At 37.8% G+C, this 16,437-nt stretch overlaps 1 protein-coding gene across 4 annotated transcripts in view; it reads left to right on the top strand.

Moving 5' to 3' along the window:
- Positions 1-16,437, top strand: part of LOC136883072 (forkhead box protein N3) — a 264,776-nt gene that overhangs the window by 228,273 nt on the left and 20,066 nt on the right. For 3 of the 4 annotated variants that reach the window (XM_067155231.2, XM_067155229.2, XM_067155230.2), the window contains exons 6-7: positions 10,171-10,310; positions 13,510-13,766. In XM_067155231.2, coding sequence (XP_067011332.2) covers positions 10,171-10,310; positions 13,510-13,766 — 397 coding nt within the window. The remainder of the gene's footprint in view (positions 1-10,170; positions 10,311-13,509; positions 13,767-16,437) is intronic. The other variant, XM_067155232.2, reaches the window with a different exon arrangement.

Raw genomic sequence — 16,437 nt, 5'->3', positions numbered from 1 at the left:
GAAAAGTGACGTTACACTGTATGTCATTATAGTCGTGTTGCTGTTGTATAGGTGGTGTAATAAATGGCCATAACTGGGAAGTGCAACTTATTTTCTATCTGCCCTCGTAGTAGTAGTAGTAGTAGTAGTAGTAGTAGTAGTAGTAATTTGAAGAGGGATAATACAATTAGGCCTAATATCTGTCCCATGATCTGTTAGTGTCTCACTGTTTTCATCTTCACTTGAAGATATATCACTGTCACTTCCTAACAACATAGCTGAATGTATTTTTTCACACAAGTGTTCGGAATAATATTTTGCCATCTTACCCTTTTGCAGTCTAATACACAATAATATGATGTAAGCAATACCTCGCACATGCCATGACCAGCGCTTGCCAACCTCTCAAAGAAATAGAAAATAAGAATATTATATTCTTTTTTGCCAGAGAGAAAATGTATTTACTTGTAGTTAGAGATACCATGAATCAGCCAACATGCATACGAGAGTCATCTGTTGTGTTAAACCTGAAGAACAAGCGGTATTTAAAAACCAGCCTGTACAGCATCGGGCATGGCAGTTTTACAATTCACAGAGCATCAGCTTACATTGGATTTTGGCAGCCATTGGGTTAATCATATCAGCTGTAATTTCATCTACTCCGGCTGTCATATCACTTTTCATCTTGTGAAGGGCTTTTTCAACTTCTGTCCATGTAATGGGAATGTCCTTATCTGTTGCTCTTTTACTTTCCTCCCTGACACATTTTATCAGATCCATTAAGCAGCTTGTCAAAATACTGTTTCATGGTGGTTCTGATGTATCTCGTATTGTGAACTGTTATCCCATCAGCTGTCTATTGCTATGTTTGTTTGTCAGATCTTTTACTTTTCACTGTTCCTTTCATTTCCTCTTCCAATTTAGAGATGAATTCCTCTCAGTATTTCTCTTCTTCCTGTACAATTATCTTAACTTTCAATTTCCTGTTCCTGTAGGTGTATCAGTGAGAATTAGTATGAAATTAAAAATTCACATGTTCAGTTTGCAGTTAGCTCCTGAATTCAGTTATTTTGTGAAAGCATTAACATTTCACGATTTTTTTAAAATATTTGATTTTTTTGCAAGTTTATTTTTAAATTAAAATATAAAATGTTGCAGAAACATGATTTAAACATGAAATAACTGATTTTGTGGCAGTTAATATTATTTATCATATTTCAGTCTGTCAAAACATGAAAAATAACTCTACGACATAAAGAAAAAATGAACAATTAAAGAGTGAAATAAACTGGCAAATATAGGAAATTGAGCTCATTTTGACCAATATTTACTTTATGTACAAGCATGAAGAGAAATAGAAATGAACAGAAATAGAGGCAAATGTAAAGAAGTGGGGTGTTGTGGCCGTCTGGCATGTACTTGATGGTCCTGAGAAAAGTTAGTTTTAACGTGACAAAAATGAAGGTCGGGAATCGTAAGTCCGCGCTATAAGGTGCTCTTCATAGGCATGACCAGTCCGGACTAAGGCGGTACCAATTATGGACTAAGAGCAGACAAACTTTTATTTAAAAACATTTAAGCTCCTTAGACCTTTTCAATCTTGAAATTACCAGCGTTTCGCCCCAGTGTAGCAGTGGGCTCATCAATTGGATTGCTACACCTTTCCAAGATGTTGGCGGCTAGTGCGTTGTTGAGACACTACTACAGGCCTCCTATATAGGACAGTGCAATGACGGTGCACTAGGGGAAGCATGAGCCTCCACTTGTATGAGTGCCTGCCTTTTACTTATTCATAGACTGTATTTTTCCATTAGTCTGAGGATGATCTGGCCTTAGTCTGGACTAACTAAAGTCCTGGTCGAGAAGCAGTTAGAGATCATGCTTGAAGTTGAATTAGTCCACAAAATATGAGAGATAAGAAGATGCATGAAATAAGGCCGATAATCTTCCTAAAGTACGATGGTATTAATTTCAAAACGAAATATAATTTTACGAGGCTCAGTCATCACTGTATTTTCCGAGATGCGAAGATTTGTTGGGATGAGGTGCACAAAATAATTTGATTCTGCTTGTAGTGCTAATACTTTTTTCCCTGTCAGCAGCAGATCTTCCTATAGGGTTGCTGAGCGGGAGCATTGGATGACGTTTCTTCTTTTGCTATTATTGTTATGTCTTTGCTATGCTTTCTGAGAACGTTCGGAACTCCTGAGGTATATATGATGCGGTTAACCTGCGAGTGGTCGCTCGTGAGACTTTCTCTCACATTAAACTTAGTTTAAAATAACTATATCTTTTTAATTTTTGCGGGCCGTAAGAGTGAAGTAAATTACGGAAATAAGACGTAAAAACTGTTATACATTTCAGATAAAACAAATGATTATTCCTATATTACAGAAACAAATTACTCCTTAATGGAAATTAGTCATTAGTTCAGTCACATGTAAGTATGTAATATTCACAAGAGTGCCGGGCTGAATGGCTCAGGCGGTTAGGGCGCTGGCTCTCTGAGCCCAGGTTGGCAGGTTCGATCCTAGCTCAGTCCAGTGGTATTCGAAGATGCTCAGATATGTCAGCCGCAGCCTTACTGACATGTAAAAGCGCCTGTGGAACAAAATTTCGGCACCTTCGCTTCTGCGAAAACTGTAAAGAGTAGTTATTGGGACGTAAAACCAGTAACATTGTCAGTAAGTTCTGCATTAATAACAGTCGCAATACAAATGCAAGAATAAAGTATAATCGGTCTTCTCTCTAACATTTGTGTTAGCTGGAGTTTGTAACAGTGTTTATTTCCCAGCATTCTTCCTCGACTCATAATTTTTGAAGACTCATTTATCAGTACTTGCAAGCAGAGAATGTTACGCGCACGATTAAAGTCAAATACTAACACCTACAACAGGAGAAAGTTTCCCTCTCGACTTCAACATAACACCAACGCTGTTGGTTGCGTGATGAGAGAACCTCTCAGACAGGGTGCACAAATTCATACGAATCTTTGTTCCGACTGAAGTGGGGGATGCTTACCCTTCAAATGTGAATTGCCTTACTCACGATAGTTAACAAAGCTAGCAGAGGGAACAGTCACCTCCCGCATCGCTGAGATGTAAACTCACAATACAAAATAATGTGAAAGAAAATCTCATATAGCAACCACTCGCAGGTTAATGTTGCTTCAGCTGTTGTAATTACCCAGTTCACTTTAATGATTTCAAATGAACTAGAGAAATCAAGCTGTTAGCACCAGAACACAGTGCCGTAATGTGAGAAGCACAGCAAGACAGAAAGGTGTGTAGTAAAACCCTGAGATGTTGGGGTGGTCAAAACACACTCCACATTTGTGTTGCTAGCTCCACATACAAAGTTGATTGAGAGCCAAGTGCTCAAGAAAACTTGGACTGATAGTATGTATTACGTAATGAGATTAAATATCCTACATACAACAATAAACATTCCTTCACTGTTGCTTTCTGCAATAATATTATTGTGAATAATGTTGCTGATAAGATAATCTTCACTGTTGCTTACTGTAATAATAATATTGTTGTTAATAATGTAACTGAAAAAATGTGCCCATTTCATTATTCTGAAATCAAGAGTGTAAGTTGGAGAATTCTACTCATCACTGTGTGTAAGGTAATATGATAGCTTTATTTGTAGTAACACTGCCTGAGAAGTTTCTTTTAATTTATAGTCGTGAAATTTGTTGTGTATTGATCTCTGATAAATGATATGTTGATATTCATTTGAGAGTTTAAAGAATTTGTTATTGTTGTTGTTGGTGGTGACTGGTTAGCTGTTTGGCTTTAGGCTTGGGACAGGAATGTGGGATTTCACAAGTCTATTCCAGCATTTTTCCGTGAGTGAGTAAAGGAAATCAAAGGGGATAAATTATGTACAAGATAACTCCAGTAAGTTACTATGACTTGGCACTAAATCACACTGATATTTCTTGTCAATTTTGTAATCATTCTAAATAAGGAAGAATTCTTATAACAAATTTAATTTCAGTATTTAATGATTTCTGATTTAGTACTCTGGATCAATGATAACATGCCTGCCTCCAGATCCCAAGATCACAAATTCAAACCCAGCAAACGTGGTCAGATTTTTGATGGGCAGAGAAAGTCCATCCAACACATTATGTTGTATGATGTTGGTGTGTAAAAGAGCTTTGGTGACCCATTTGGTGTTTACTCAGCAAAATTAATTAAAACTCGGTCATAGACTGCCAACAGTGATCTAGTTAATTCTGCCATTTGGGAGAGTAAAACTGAACATCAAAATTGACAGAGGCAACCCAGATAGTGTCAATGCCTAGGTAGTACTTTGCTCAGTGTGTGTGTGTGTGTGTGTGTGTGTGTGTGTGTGTGTGTGTGTGTGTGTGTGTGTGTGTGTGTGTGTGTGTGTGTGTGTGTGTGTGTGTGAGTGCGTGCGTGCGTGCATGCGCATGTTTAGGAACTAGAAAAGCATATAAAAATGATGTGAATTGATACCTGAACTAGCAGAGAGGAGAGAGAGAGAGATCATTTATGATTGCCAGGGATCCCCCATCCTGCCCCAAGAGGTATTTTTAGGTAGAAAAATTAAAATGGAGACTATGTCATGTATGAAAAGCGACCATTTTTTCTGTTCCTATTGGCTGACTTTGATGAAGAGCAATTTGCTTTTGTCTCCAACAGAGCTCACAGTATATGTGACCCCAGGGCTGCCAAATTCTGTGAAAATAATGAAACTGCACAGTTTTGAAACTTCCATGGTGTATGCTAGTGCTGTATCCATGGTTCAAGTTTTGTCCACACTCTCATGTCGAATGCACTACTGTCGGAGGGGAAACTAGAGGCCTGTGGGTTGCTTCGTGGCCCTAACCTGGCCCCCAGACCAATGGTCTGGTCACTAGCTAATGGTCTAAACAAACCAGACGAATGGCTTTGCAATGCCAAAGTTGACGGCCTTGTATAGGCATTGAGATGACGTGCGAGATGTGCACTGTTCGATTCCTAACATCCATTTTGTACCCCGGTTAATAAAGTTTTACCAATGCTTGCACATGCGCTGAGGCCATAAAATAATGGCATTGTAATGAGAGCATATTTTTCTATGTACGTTTATCATATTTTGTTCAAAAATTATAATAAGTTTATTGCAACCAAATGGTCATAACTTACACACTCAAAAATACACTTGGATAAATAACAATAATTATTATTGGTTAAAATTATCACAAAATGATTCACCAACGAAAAAGTGTTAAACATATTTCAAAACTTGCTTTCATTACACCTTTGTGCTTAGAAAGCAACTCTGTGAACAAAGGCGAAAAGAAATATGAAGCAAGAGGCAAGGAGGAGGGGAAAGAATCTGAATTTATTAGTAACTAGCTGATGTACCCGTGCTTCGCTATGGGTTTCTCAGAAAGACTGACTTTGTGGTTTTCATAACTAAAGTCAATGTAGGTAATTACAAAACCGTCAGTAGGAATGTAGCGATTAAAAGCAATGTTTTCATATAAAATACTCGATCAAATGAAAAACTGCACATTTTCTCACATTTAACGAACAGTACTACGGTGCCAATGTAACAGTCCCAAGTTCCAGAGCTGGAATAACCAGGGCGCAGACAGCTGTGAACACTTCTCTGTCATTATTTCGTTAAATATGCACACTTCTCATCCCAATCAGTGCCTCAGAGTAGCGATTGAATAGCTCGAATGCTATGATGAACCAGTGTGTTACATACCAGTAGTATTGGAAAATTTATGAAACAGAGGAATGGCATGCTAAAGAAGAAAGTTACCTAACTCCTCAGCCACTTCCTGCCAATATTCAGGCAGGCTGTTACACTCGTACGACTGGGCGAGTTGGCTGTGTGGTTAAGGGCGCGCAGCTGTGAGCTTACATCCAGGAGATAGTGGATTCAAACTCCACTGTCGGCAGCCTTGAAGATGTTATTCCATGGATTCCCATTTTCACTCCAGGCAAATGTTGGGGCTGTACCTTAATTAAAGCCAAGGCCGCTTCCTTCACACTCATAGCCCTTTCCTATCCCATCGTCACCATAAGACCTAACTGTGTCGGTGCGACGTAAGGCAAATTAAAAAAAAAATGCTTGGTACGCAGCAGTAATCTTATCTATCGGAGATGAGTGGCAACAAAAGATAAAGCACATCACAAAAAACAATGGTCAGTGTAATGTTATTGTTAATCAATTTTATGAGCTTTCTATATAGTAGGCCTTCACATTTAGTTTTCTTTCAACTCGGTGATCTTAGGGCGTCTTATAAAATTAATTATAGCGTCGACTGTAGCTCCTTATTCTCCGACTTTATATACTGAATTTCATTAAATCCTGTCTAGCTATTTTCTCGTGATAACAACTTAATAACAAACATCCAAATTTATGAATATCTCTGATCATAGCCGGTAGGATAACAATGTATAAGACATAAATGATCGGAAATATAATACTATATAACTTTAAATGATCAGAAATATAATACAATATAACTTGAGTTATGTAGTATTTATTGATACGACCACTAATAATATAATTATTTGGGAATTAAAATTTTAGGCCTACCCCTAAACTACCATCTCATTCAGCGTGAATAAAATTATTTATGGCCTAGATTATAGCGACTTATTCCCCGACTTTGCATACTGATTTTCATTAAGATAGGACCGCTAATAACATAAATATTTGAGAATTCCATTGTAGGCCTTCCGCTAAACTACCATTTTTCTCAGTGCGAATACAATTATTTATGACCTAGATTGTAGCGACTTATTCCTCGATTTCCCCTGCTGATTTTTGTTAAGATAAGACCATTAATAACAAATATTTGAAAATTAAATTTTAGGCCTTCCCCTAAACTACCATTTCGCTCACCATAAGTAAAATTATTTATGGCCTAGATTATAGCGACTTATTCACCGACTTTGTATACCGATTTTCATTAAGATATGACCACTAATAACATAAATATTTGAGATTTAAATGTTAAGCCTTCTCCTAAACTACCATTTCAGTCAGCGTGAATAAAATTATTTATGGCCTAGATTGTAGCGGCTTATTACCCGACTTTGTACACCGATTTTCATTAAATTCTCTTCAGCCGTTTTCTCGTGATGCGTGTACATACATACAGACAGACAGAAATTACGGAAATATAAAAAGTGCATTTCCTTTTTACTGTGGGCACGACTGATACAGAAATACCATCCTTTTAAAATTCTGAGCAATGTACAGACAAAACTCTTATTTTATATGTATTAGTAATTATTTGTCACCAAGGCTTCTGAGCATCTGTGTTGAATTCAGTGTACCAATGGTTTCCAGATTAATTTTTTTACTTGTGAACCCCTTTCACAAAGGTCTTATTATTAATTAATATTCATAACAACCTGCTTATATTATCCTGTTGGGATTCTTTTTCTGCTTTTGTGTTTGTTCTGTGTTCCTAATCTTTTACCACCTGTTTTCATCTTTATCTTTGCTTATGTTTCTTTCCTTTTCTTTTACTTATCCGGCTTTCTTCTTATCGTACACTTCCCACATCAAGACCGAAAATTTGTTACGCGAGTAAATACAGTACTGTTGACCCCTATGCGAGTAAATACAGAACTTTATTTATATTATTGAAATTATTTATGAAGTGACAGAATTTCATGTGGGCTTAAATTGCTGGGTAGTTTCAATATTTTAAACTTCTCTCTTAACTTGAAAGTTTTCCTTAAGGAGTTTCATTTGAAATTCAATGAGAAGGATGTGCTTGCACTGGATAACATAGATCTTTGAAGTCGGGAATCATAACAATAAAAGCAATAATCTCATAATGTGCCATTGGTAAAAAATTTTACTGCCCTGGCGTGGTTTGGGAACCATAGTTTGGGGAACTGCAATTTGCAATTATTTTGTTACAGAGTGAAAGAGAAACATAAACTACAATCATACATGGGCTGCACCATCACCACCACGACCTGTAAATGAAGTAGTGGCAATATTGATAGAAGACAATATTTCATGAACTAACAAGTGCAGTTGCATTACATTCCTTCATTGTCACCCGCAAAATCTTATTACCTTTTGCCAAATGTTTGGAGCCCGATGGGGTCTGTTGGCAAGGTGTTCTCTGTTGATAACAGCGACGGAGCACCCTACTGCGCGGAGTACAGATGTCACGTCAGGAAATCGGCGGCCTCGGAGGGGTTCCTTCAACTTCGAAAACCGGTTGAAAGCACAAGGATTCATGTCTGGTTAAGTACAGAGGGTGTTTCAAGACCTCCCAATCGCACCATTGCACTAAAAGCTTGGCATTGTCGTGCAACACAGTAGGGCATTCGTCTCGCAATAAACGTGAATGTTAGCAGCGCATAGCCAGACGCAGATATCTCTCCAGGAATTGGCAATAGTAGTCACTGTTGGCGGTTTGTCCCTCAGGCACACCATGTGTAGGAATAACAACCTCGAAGTCGTATGCCACAATTGGCATGAGCTTCACCCGACTGGGTTCCTGTTGAAATTTCTGTGGACGTGGTGAACCTGGGTGATGCCATTCATTCGATTGATGCTTTAATTCAGGCTCGTAGGTTCGTGCTTTCTGAAAACATGCTTTAATTCGGGCTTGTTGGTTCATACATTCTGAAAACATGCGTTAAAGCAGTGAATTTGACACTATTCACTTCAATGCCACATAGCAACAACACTCCCAACTGGATGCCCGTCAAATGCACACTACACATCAACAGTGCCACCTGACCGCTCCCATATCCTATTTGCGCATGCCTAATCTCCTAAGAGTGTCTGTACTTCATTCCCATTACTTTATTTACTGTCCTCGTAAATATATATATATACTAACTTAATACAAGAACATATTATACTTATTCAATCATTATAAATCTAAATACAAACTTAAATGGGTATGGCTTAAGCTGAGCTAAAGAAAATAGTTTACATGTGGTTAGTCTTAAGTATAAGTTCCTCGTAGGTATGCTTTTTTTTCTTCAGAAGCAACTGAGCCTATATAAATATTTGTTGTGGGTATCCATAGGGTTTGTATCTGTATGAGAGGTGAATTATGTTTTAATGATAATTAAAATTAAGTCTAATAAAATATTAAATGTAAGGAATAATCTATATCGCATGTTCTTTTCTTGAGCGATTGTACATACGAGTTGTAATGTGTACATCACTTCTCACGCATTATATATTTTGAACACACTGCACTTGTAATATTCAGTATTTTGTGACAAACCATGATACACAACTGATCCATAGTAAGTAATTGAAAGTATTAAAGTTTTGATAACTATTGGTGGGATGTAGATGAAGTGAGTACTATCTGCGAAACGTTTAATGACACTTCGGCTCCCTTATACTGAATCAGTAGGCCTTTGTTATCTTCGAGATACGGATTGGCAACCTATGCTATCAAAAATAAATCAATAATGCATCGTCATGAGACATTTGATGGTGTAATTGTAAAACTTTGAATTTTTTTTTACGGTGAAGAATAATATAGGTGAAAAGTGAATTTCTGAAACCTGTTGCTGCGGCTGATAAAAATCCAAGTACATTGCAGGAAAACCTTAGAAATCCTACTAGGAAATGAACATCATGGGCCAAAATATCCAGAAGTGTGATAGCGAGGGCAGAAAAATAATAGCTAAAGTAACAGATTGCTGTGTTATCAAAAGAAAATAAACACTTGCTCTTCCCCATCAGTAAGTTAATTAAGCGAGCTGCCACACATATGGGAAAATCTGTTTCCACGACTAAGAAGATTAAAATATTTTCTGCCACTTTGTCTGGCGAATCTCCAGGCATCCCTGGTAAAAAGTGGTAGGTCAGTAAACTATTTTATTATGCGTGATGTTATTATCGATAATAAGAAATGATATATGCTTGTGTGTAACCCTTTTGTGGGCTTTGGATAATACAGAATGATTTAGAAAATACGTATCGATCATATTATCAATTGAATTCAGAGTTCATTTCCATTCAGTTAGCAGTAGTACCAGAACCGTTGAAGCTCCCTCCTTGCCCCACACCCCTTAAAACAAAGTGTCACGAAAAGTTTCGCGGATGGTAAATGCATGAAGAGAGATTAAATGGAAGAGTTGTCACAGTTGTTTTACCAAGTACTTTATGTCGTAAAAGAGGAGATCTAAGTTTAATTTTTTGTTGATGTTACAGAACTTGGGCAAAGGTTCTCTGTGGATGGTGGATTCTGTGTATCGTCCTAACCTTCTACAAGCACTACAGAAATCGCCTTTCTACCCGTTCAGATCATTGGACCGAGTCTCTATGGCTACGAAACATGTCCACGTCCCCAGGTCAGTAGTAATAATTGTGAACATAGCAGTTGGATTATATTTATTTTACTTCTGAGATCTATAAAATATATGTAGTTCTAATAATGTAATGTAATGAAAATATTATCTTTAAACAGGCTCTTGCAGATTCAGCAAAAAGGCCTTTCTAAAGATTATTGCAGAACTTGTAATTTTTGACATTACAGTCATGTATTCCTCACTTAAATAATCATCTACAGTAATTGGAAAATTGAGAAAAATTAATATAAATTGTCTTAAAATGAGGATCTAGACAGAAATGTGAACCTAGTGGAAGGAAGAAGAATTGTGTTGACAATTGTTCGGTGATAGTCACCAGGAAATGTTACCTTGAATTGGAAAATAAAATTTTTTGGGGTTTATTTCATACTAGCTGATGTACCCGTGCTTCACTGCGGAATTCTACATTGTATACAGAATTCTAGGTTAGGTTGTGTATATACATTGTAAGATGTATTAAAATTGCGTCGCTCTTAACGTTACTCTAGAAACGCTACGGGAAAGTCACCAAATGTCTTTTCTTTTGTGAAGACTGGGTTAGGGAATTTTCACTGTAATGGTATGCTCTCTTGCTTATGATCAGTCACGATCAAGTTGGGGATTTTTCATTATAATGGCAGACACACACTCTCAATCTGCCTTTTTACTCCTCAGAAAGACTGTCTTAGTGGTTTTCCCAACTGAAATCAACATACGTCATTACAATGACTCCAGTAGGAATGTCGCGATTAAAAGCAATGCTGTCATATGAAATACTCGATCAAACGAAAAACCACACATTTTCTTACTTTTAACGAACAGTACTACGCTGCTGATCTAACAGTCTAAAGTTCCAGAGCTGGAATGACCAGGCTGCAGACAGCCGCGAGCTGTGAACACTCCTCATCTATTATTCCGTTAAGTGTGGACGCTGCTCATTCCAATCAGCGTCTCAGAGTAGGGATCAAATAACTGGTGTGCTGCGTACCACCAGTATCAGAAAATGTATGAACTAGAGGAACCAGCTATTTCCTGCCAATATTCAGTCCGGCTCTGTTATACTCGGTACGCAGCAGTTAAACCATCTATCGGAGATGAGTGGCAGCATAAGAGACAAAGAATATTGTTGATCAATGAGCTTTCGATGGCCTTCGCATTTAGTTTTCTCCCGACTCTGAAATACCACTCTTATCATAGCCAGTACAGTAAAACTGAACAAAACATAATTGATCAGAAATTGTATTCTCAATAACTTTTGTTATGTAGTATTTTTCGATAGGCCCAGTAACATAAGAATTTAAAAATTAAATTTTAGGTGCCTTCCCCATAACTACCATTTTATTCAGAGAGAATAAAATTGTTTATAGCTTAGACAGTAGTTTCTTATTCCCGGACTCTATATACCGATTTTCATTCAATTCTGTTTACCCATTTTCTCTTGGCTCGGCGTTGATATGGACTTAGCAACAAAAATACCAATTCATGAATACCTCCATTATCATAGCCCTTACGGTAAAAATGTATAAGAAATAAATGATCGTAAATTTAATTCTATATAACTTTATAGTTATGTAGTATTTATTGACAGGACCACTAATGACATAAATATTTGAAAACTAAATTTTGGGCCTTCCCTAAACTACCATTTCACTCAGCGTGAGTAAATTTATAGCCTAGATTGTAGTGGCACATTCCCCGACTTGACATACCAGTTTTCATTAAATTCTCTTCAGCCATTTTCTCGTGATGCGCGAACACACATGCATACAGACAGAAATTACGGAAAAGTAAAAAATACATTTCCTTGTTGCTGTGGACATGACCGATATAGAAATACCATTCTTTTTAAATTCCGAGCAATGTACAGACAAAACTCTTTATATATAGATATTGGTAGTACATAAAAACAACCCCCTGTGAATGGGAGTGGTAGAATATATCTACGGTATCCCCTGTCTGTCAGAGTAGAGTGGTTTCGACACTGCCTTCTAAAAATGAGAAGTCACGTCCTTGCGGTTCGTGTTTCACATAAAGCTGGAGGTACTGGGGCTGTGATCGTGATATCAACCAGCACGTAAAACTATATTTGCTTGCTTTTTATTTTTAAAAGAAAACATGCAGAACCTTTAAAAGTAGATGCACTTTCTTCTATTTTATACTAGTACATTTTCTCTCTTACATAAAGCCAAGCTCTGCATTCTGGAGAGTAGTCGGTTCGAACCCCACCGTCGGCCGTCCTGAGAATGGTTTTCTTGTGGTTTCCCATTTTCACTGCCAGGCAAATGCTGGAACAGTTCCTGTTCATAGGCCATGGCCGATTCTCTTCTCCTTCCTTAGTTTCATTCGCCTTCATTCATTTCGTGTTCATTAGTTTCGGTATCATTTTTGCCGGGTAATATCTTGCATAATTCATGTAGCTGGTTAACTACTTCAGTTAATGTTTCTTGTCTTGCTGTTCTCACAGTCTCCTTAGCTAACTCCCACAACAAATTGAGGATGGTAAAACTTATTTACTGTCATCATGGTTTATCAACTTTCAAGCTGGTGATCCATTTCTTCTCTCGATTGCTTGTTTTTTCATTGGATCATTGACCTCCATTTTTATTTGTTCTTCTACCTCTCCTTTCTGAATAGTCTCGGTATGTCCAAAACCCTCCTCTCCACTTCTTCCTTCACTTTGTGATCCAGCCTCTTGGCCTACATCTTGTTGTCCTTCTGTTCATCATCCATTCGAACATTTCTCAGGGGATTCTTGTTTCTTCCATCCTTCTGATGTGGCCATATCATTTTAGTCTGTTTCTGTTCTATTCTGTAGTTTCTCCATCCCCAGCCTGTCCCATATCTCTGTGTTCTTTATGCAGTGTTTTTTTTTTTTTTTTTTTTAAACCTTCACAGACATTTCAGTTCTCTGTAGTTTGCCTTCCTCTTTGGCATTTGTAACCTATATTTTTGCTCCATACATCAAAACTGGGACAGACTGATTGGATATTTCTGCAAGTTGTACTCTGTTGTTAACTACCTTAGTTATTGTTTGACCCTTCGACAGAATGCTTCCCAGATATTTGTGTATGTATAGTATTACAGGAATGATTGCTCTTCAGTAATAGAAAATACAACTGTTACAGAATCAAGAAAAATAAAACTGGTGCTTTGCTTTGTACTGGACCCTGGAAGATTTTGAAGTCTTCTGTTTAACTTTCAGTCAGGTAAACCCACTGAACCGCAATGATCTCGTGGTCATTAAGCCAAATAGTCGACTGCCGAATCCAGAGCTCTTCCCTTTCCTCAGCCGGCGTCTGGCTGCATCGGGAGTCGAAGGTCTGCGCTCCTGTGAGCTACCTCGTGCTGATAGTGACACCACGACTGATGATGCAGACTCGCTGGATGATGGAGATGCTGCTGCAGCTACAGCTATGCTTGCTTTGAAACATGGACCACGCATGCTTTCTCCTCGGAAACGTGAGTAACAATTATTTTAAATGCTCTTGAAGAAGTTATGGACGTTAGGAAAATGTTAATATCATAAGATGCATTCTAAAGTTGACGTGTAGTCTCCGTTAACCCTTCGACCTACCATTTGTTTTGGAACAAAATGTGCCCGTACATACTATTTATTTTTCAGTTATTGTAAGGAAATGTAGAGGAATATATACAGGGATGTTACAAACAAGTTTTTTTCATTCCATCATACATTTAGAGTTTGAAATAGTTCTCTTCTGTATGGAACACTAAAGGTTTCTAACAAGGTTTCCTTGCAGAGTCTCAGTGTTACTCACACTGCATCGCTTGGTTGGCACTAATTTCTTCTGAGTTGGAGCAGTGTTTGGTGAGTAATAGTAGCAGCCAGTATATCGAGCCTGAGGCATCAAGGGAATGTTACCAGTATGAGGGGAATTTAGCAAAGATGCAAGATATTTACAGACATAAGCATTGGTTTCTTTTGTTACATGATTCCAGAATTGTGGGATTAGAAATTAATCTCCTAATCTTCTCTTCACCACAAAGTAAATTTTGCAAGTGACATCAGTAGGTTTAGGTTTATTATCTGCAAGTTCCCAAATCCAGCCATTACTGATGTTCCTACCTGTTGATGTTGTTGCACCTTGTGTAAATCTTGAATTATCCATTGGCACTGGCTCTTCCAAAAATGAAATCAGATTTACATTCACCAATCAATTTTTTTCACTTCACACACATTCATTGTGACCCTCAACATCACTATTTTTCAAGCCAGTAATGAATAACATCATCCGCGTCACTTCAGGCCGATGCCATATTTGTTTACGAATAACGCAGTGAGGTGCATTTTATTTTTCTTATTCCAGAAGCAAGTTACCGTTCATTATATAAAAATTCATTTAAAGTAGCTCCTGACATCTGTTAGTAAATTTTTAAACGTACAGAATAAACTTCGCTGGCTTGGTAATCGTAAATTTGCATCTGTAGGCAGTCCGTGCACAGGGGCGGAAGTGGTCCATCAAAGTACCTTTCACTCGTTGGACGAAACTTGCGTCAAAGTATGGCATGAAGTTAAGGAAGGATGTTTTGGAGAATATATCCTCTCTGGTTTGTATCTGAAAGGCTCGATACGTGCAGTCGCTTAAGTGCGGCCAGTATTCGGGAGATAGTAGGTTCAAACCCCACTGTTGGCAGCCCTGAAGATGGTTTTCTGTGGTTTCCCATTTTCACACCATGCAAATGCTGGGGCTGTACCTTAATTAAGGCCACGGACGCTTCTTTCCCACTCCTAGCCCTTCCCTGTCCCATCGTCGCCATAAGACCTATCTGTGTCGGTGCAACGTAAAGCAAAAAAAAAAAGTTAATTTTGACCAGGGGAGAGTCCTACAGTACCGGCCATTGCTGGTTCTTGTTTTAGGTGGTATATGGCATTAGCTTACAGGTGCCTCCCGCGTGTCATACTTTGGGGGTTTCGTTTAGCGTTAAGTCTTGTGTGAGATGTGAGTATTGTACGTTAGCCGGCTTACGATCTCGCGCGAAAAGTTATCTTCAAGCCCCAGGTACTCTATTTCCAGGTAATCTGCTGATTTTGTTTCTACTTATATATGATATACATTCTTTGAGGATGCTACAGCTGGTAAGAGTTTCACGACATCGTCCACTAAACAATACCTAGTTGGGGAAGTTCCTTCACGTGAGTTTCGTACAGTAACGGCCAACCATATGTCTTCCAGTACCGGCCAATAGGTCTTTTAAAGAAATAAAATTATATCCACTTCTTATCACTTTTCAGAGGGAAATGACCGAGAAAGGAGGTAAAATAAAACGAAAGTGGATCGAGGACGGAATGAAGATGGCACTAAACTAAATTATTTCTAACAAACTGATTGCAAGGCAGGCTGCTGAGGCTTCTTGTGCGCCAAGAAGTACGTTAGGAGATCGTCTGATAGCACTTACAGTTGGTGTGGCTGTGGATCTAGCCCCTCAGATTGGACGAATTATAAAAAATCCTTTGATTACGATATGTAAAATCAGTTGGTTACTTATATGAAGTATCTAGATTAATCTTCATGTCCCTGAACAGGAAAAAGTTTTTACAATTAGCATTCGCTTTGGCCGAGCATTCAAAAGTACCGTACCTCACCAGTTCAACAAGGAAAACAAAACTTCCGGAAAGCAGTTTTATTATGTAAATAGTAAGGAAATGGAAGGAAACACATTATGCATTATTTGTTGTGAGTCATAGGATGAAGAATGGGTGCAGTGTACCAAATGCAAAGACTGGGCGCATGTTGCATGTGTAGACCAAGGGAATATTTTGTATTTTATTTGTAATTATTGCAAAAACTAAACCAAACTTGAAGTTGGTGGATGTCAATTCCAATAATTTTGTGTTGTCGAGTTCATTCTGTATTTGTTTGATGTTAGTAATTTATTAGACATATATATCTTAGAAAATGGTAACTGGCCGGTACTGGAAGAAGATTTTTGTAGTCCTTGGAAATTAAGATTTGTTGTATTTTTAAATATTATAAATTTTTGGTCAGATTTTATGGAAATCACTCCCTGACATTGGAAAAGCATTTAATGAAGTACAAGATTATTGTATGAAAATCTCATATCGTACAGCATTTTATTTTTTATAAGGGAAAACGTTAAGGTGGCCGGTACT

This window comes from Anabrus simplex, chromosome 11 (assembly GCF_040414725.1).
Source record: "Anabrus simplex isolate iqAnaSimp1 chromosome 11, ASM4041472v1, whole genome shotgun sequence".
Classification (NCBI taxonomy): Eukaryota; Metazoa; Arthropoda; class Insecta; order Orthoptera; family Tettigoniidae; genus Anabrus; species Anabrus simplex.
The sequence above is the reverse complement of the archived record's forward strand: the minus strand, read 5'-3'. Positions and strand labels throughout refer to the sequence as shown.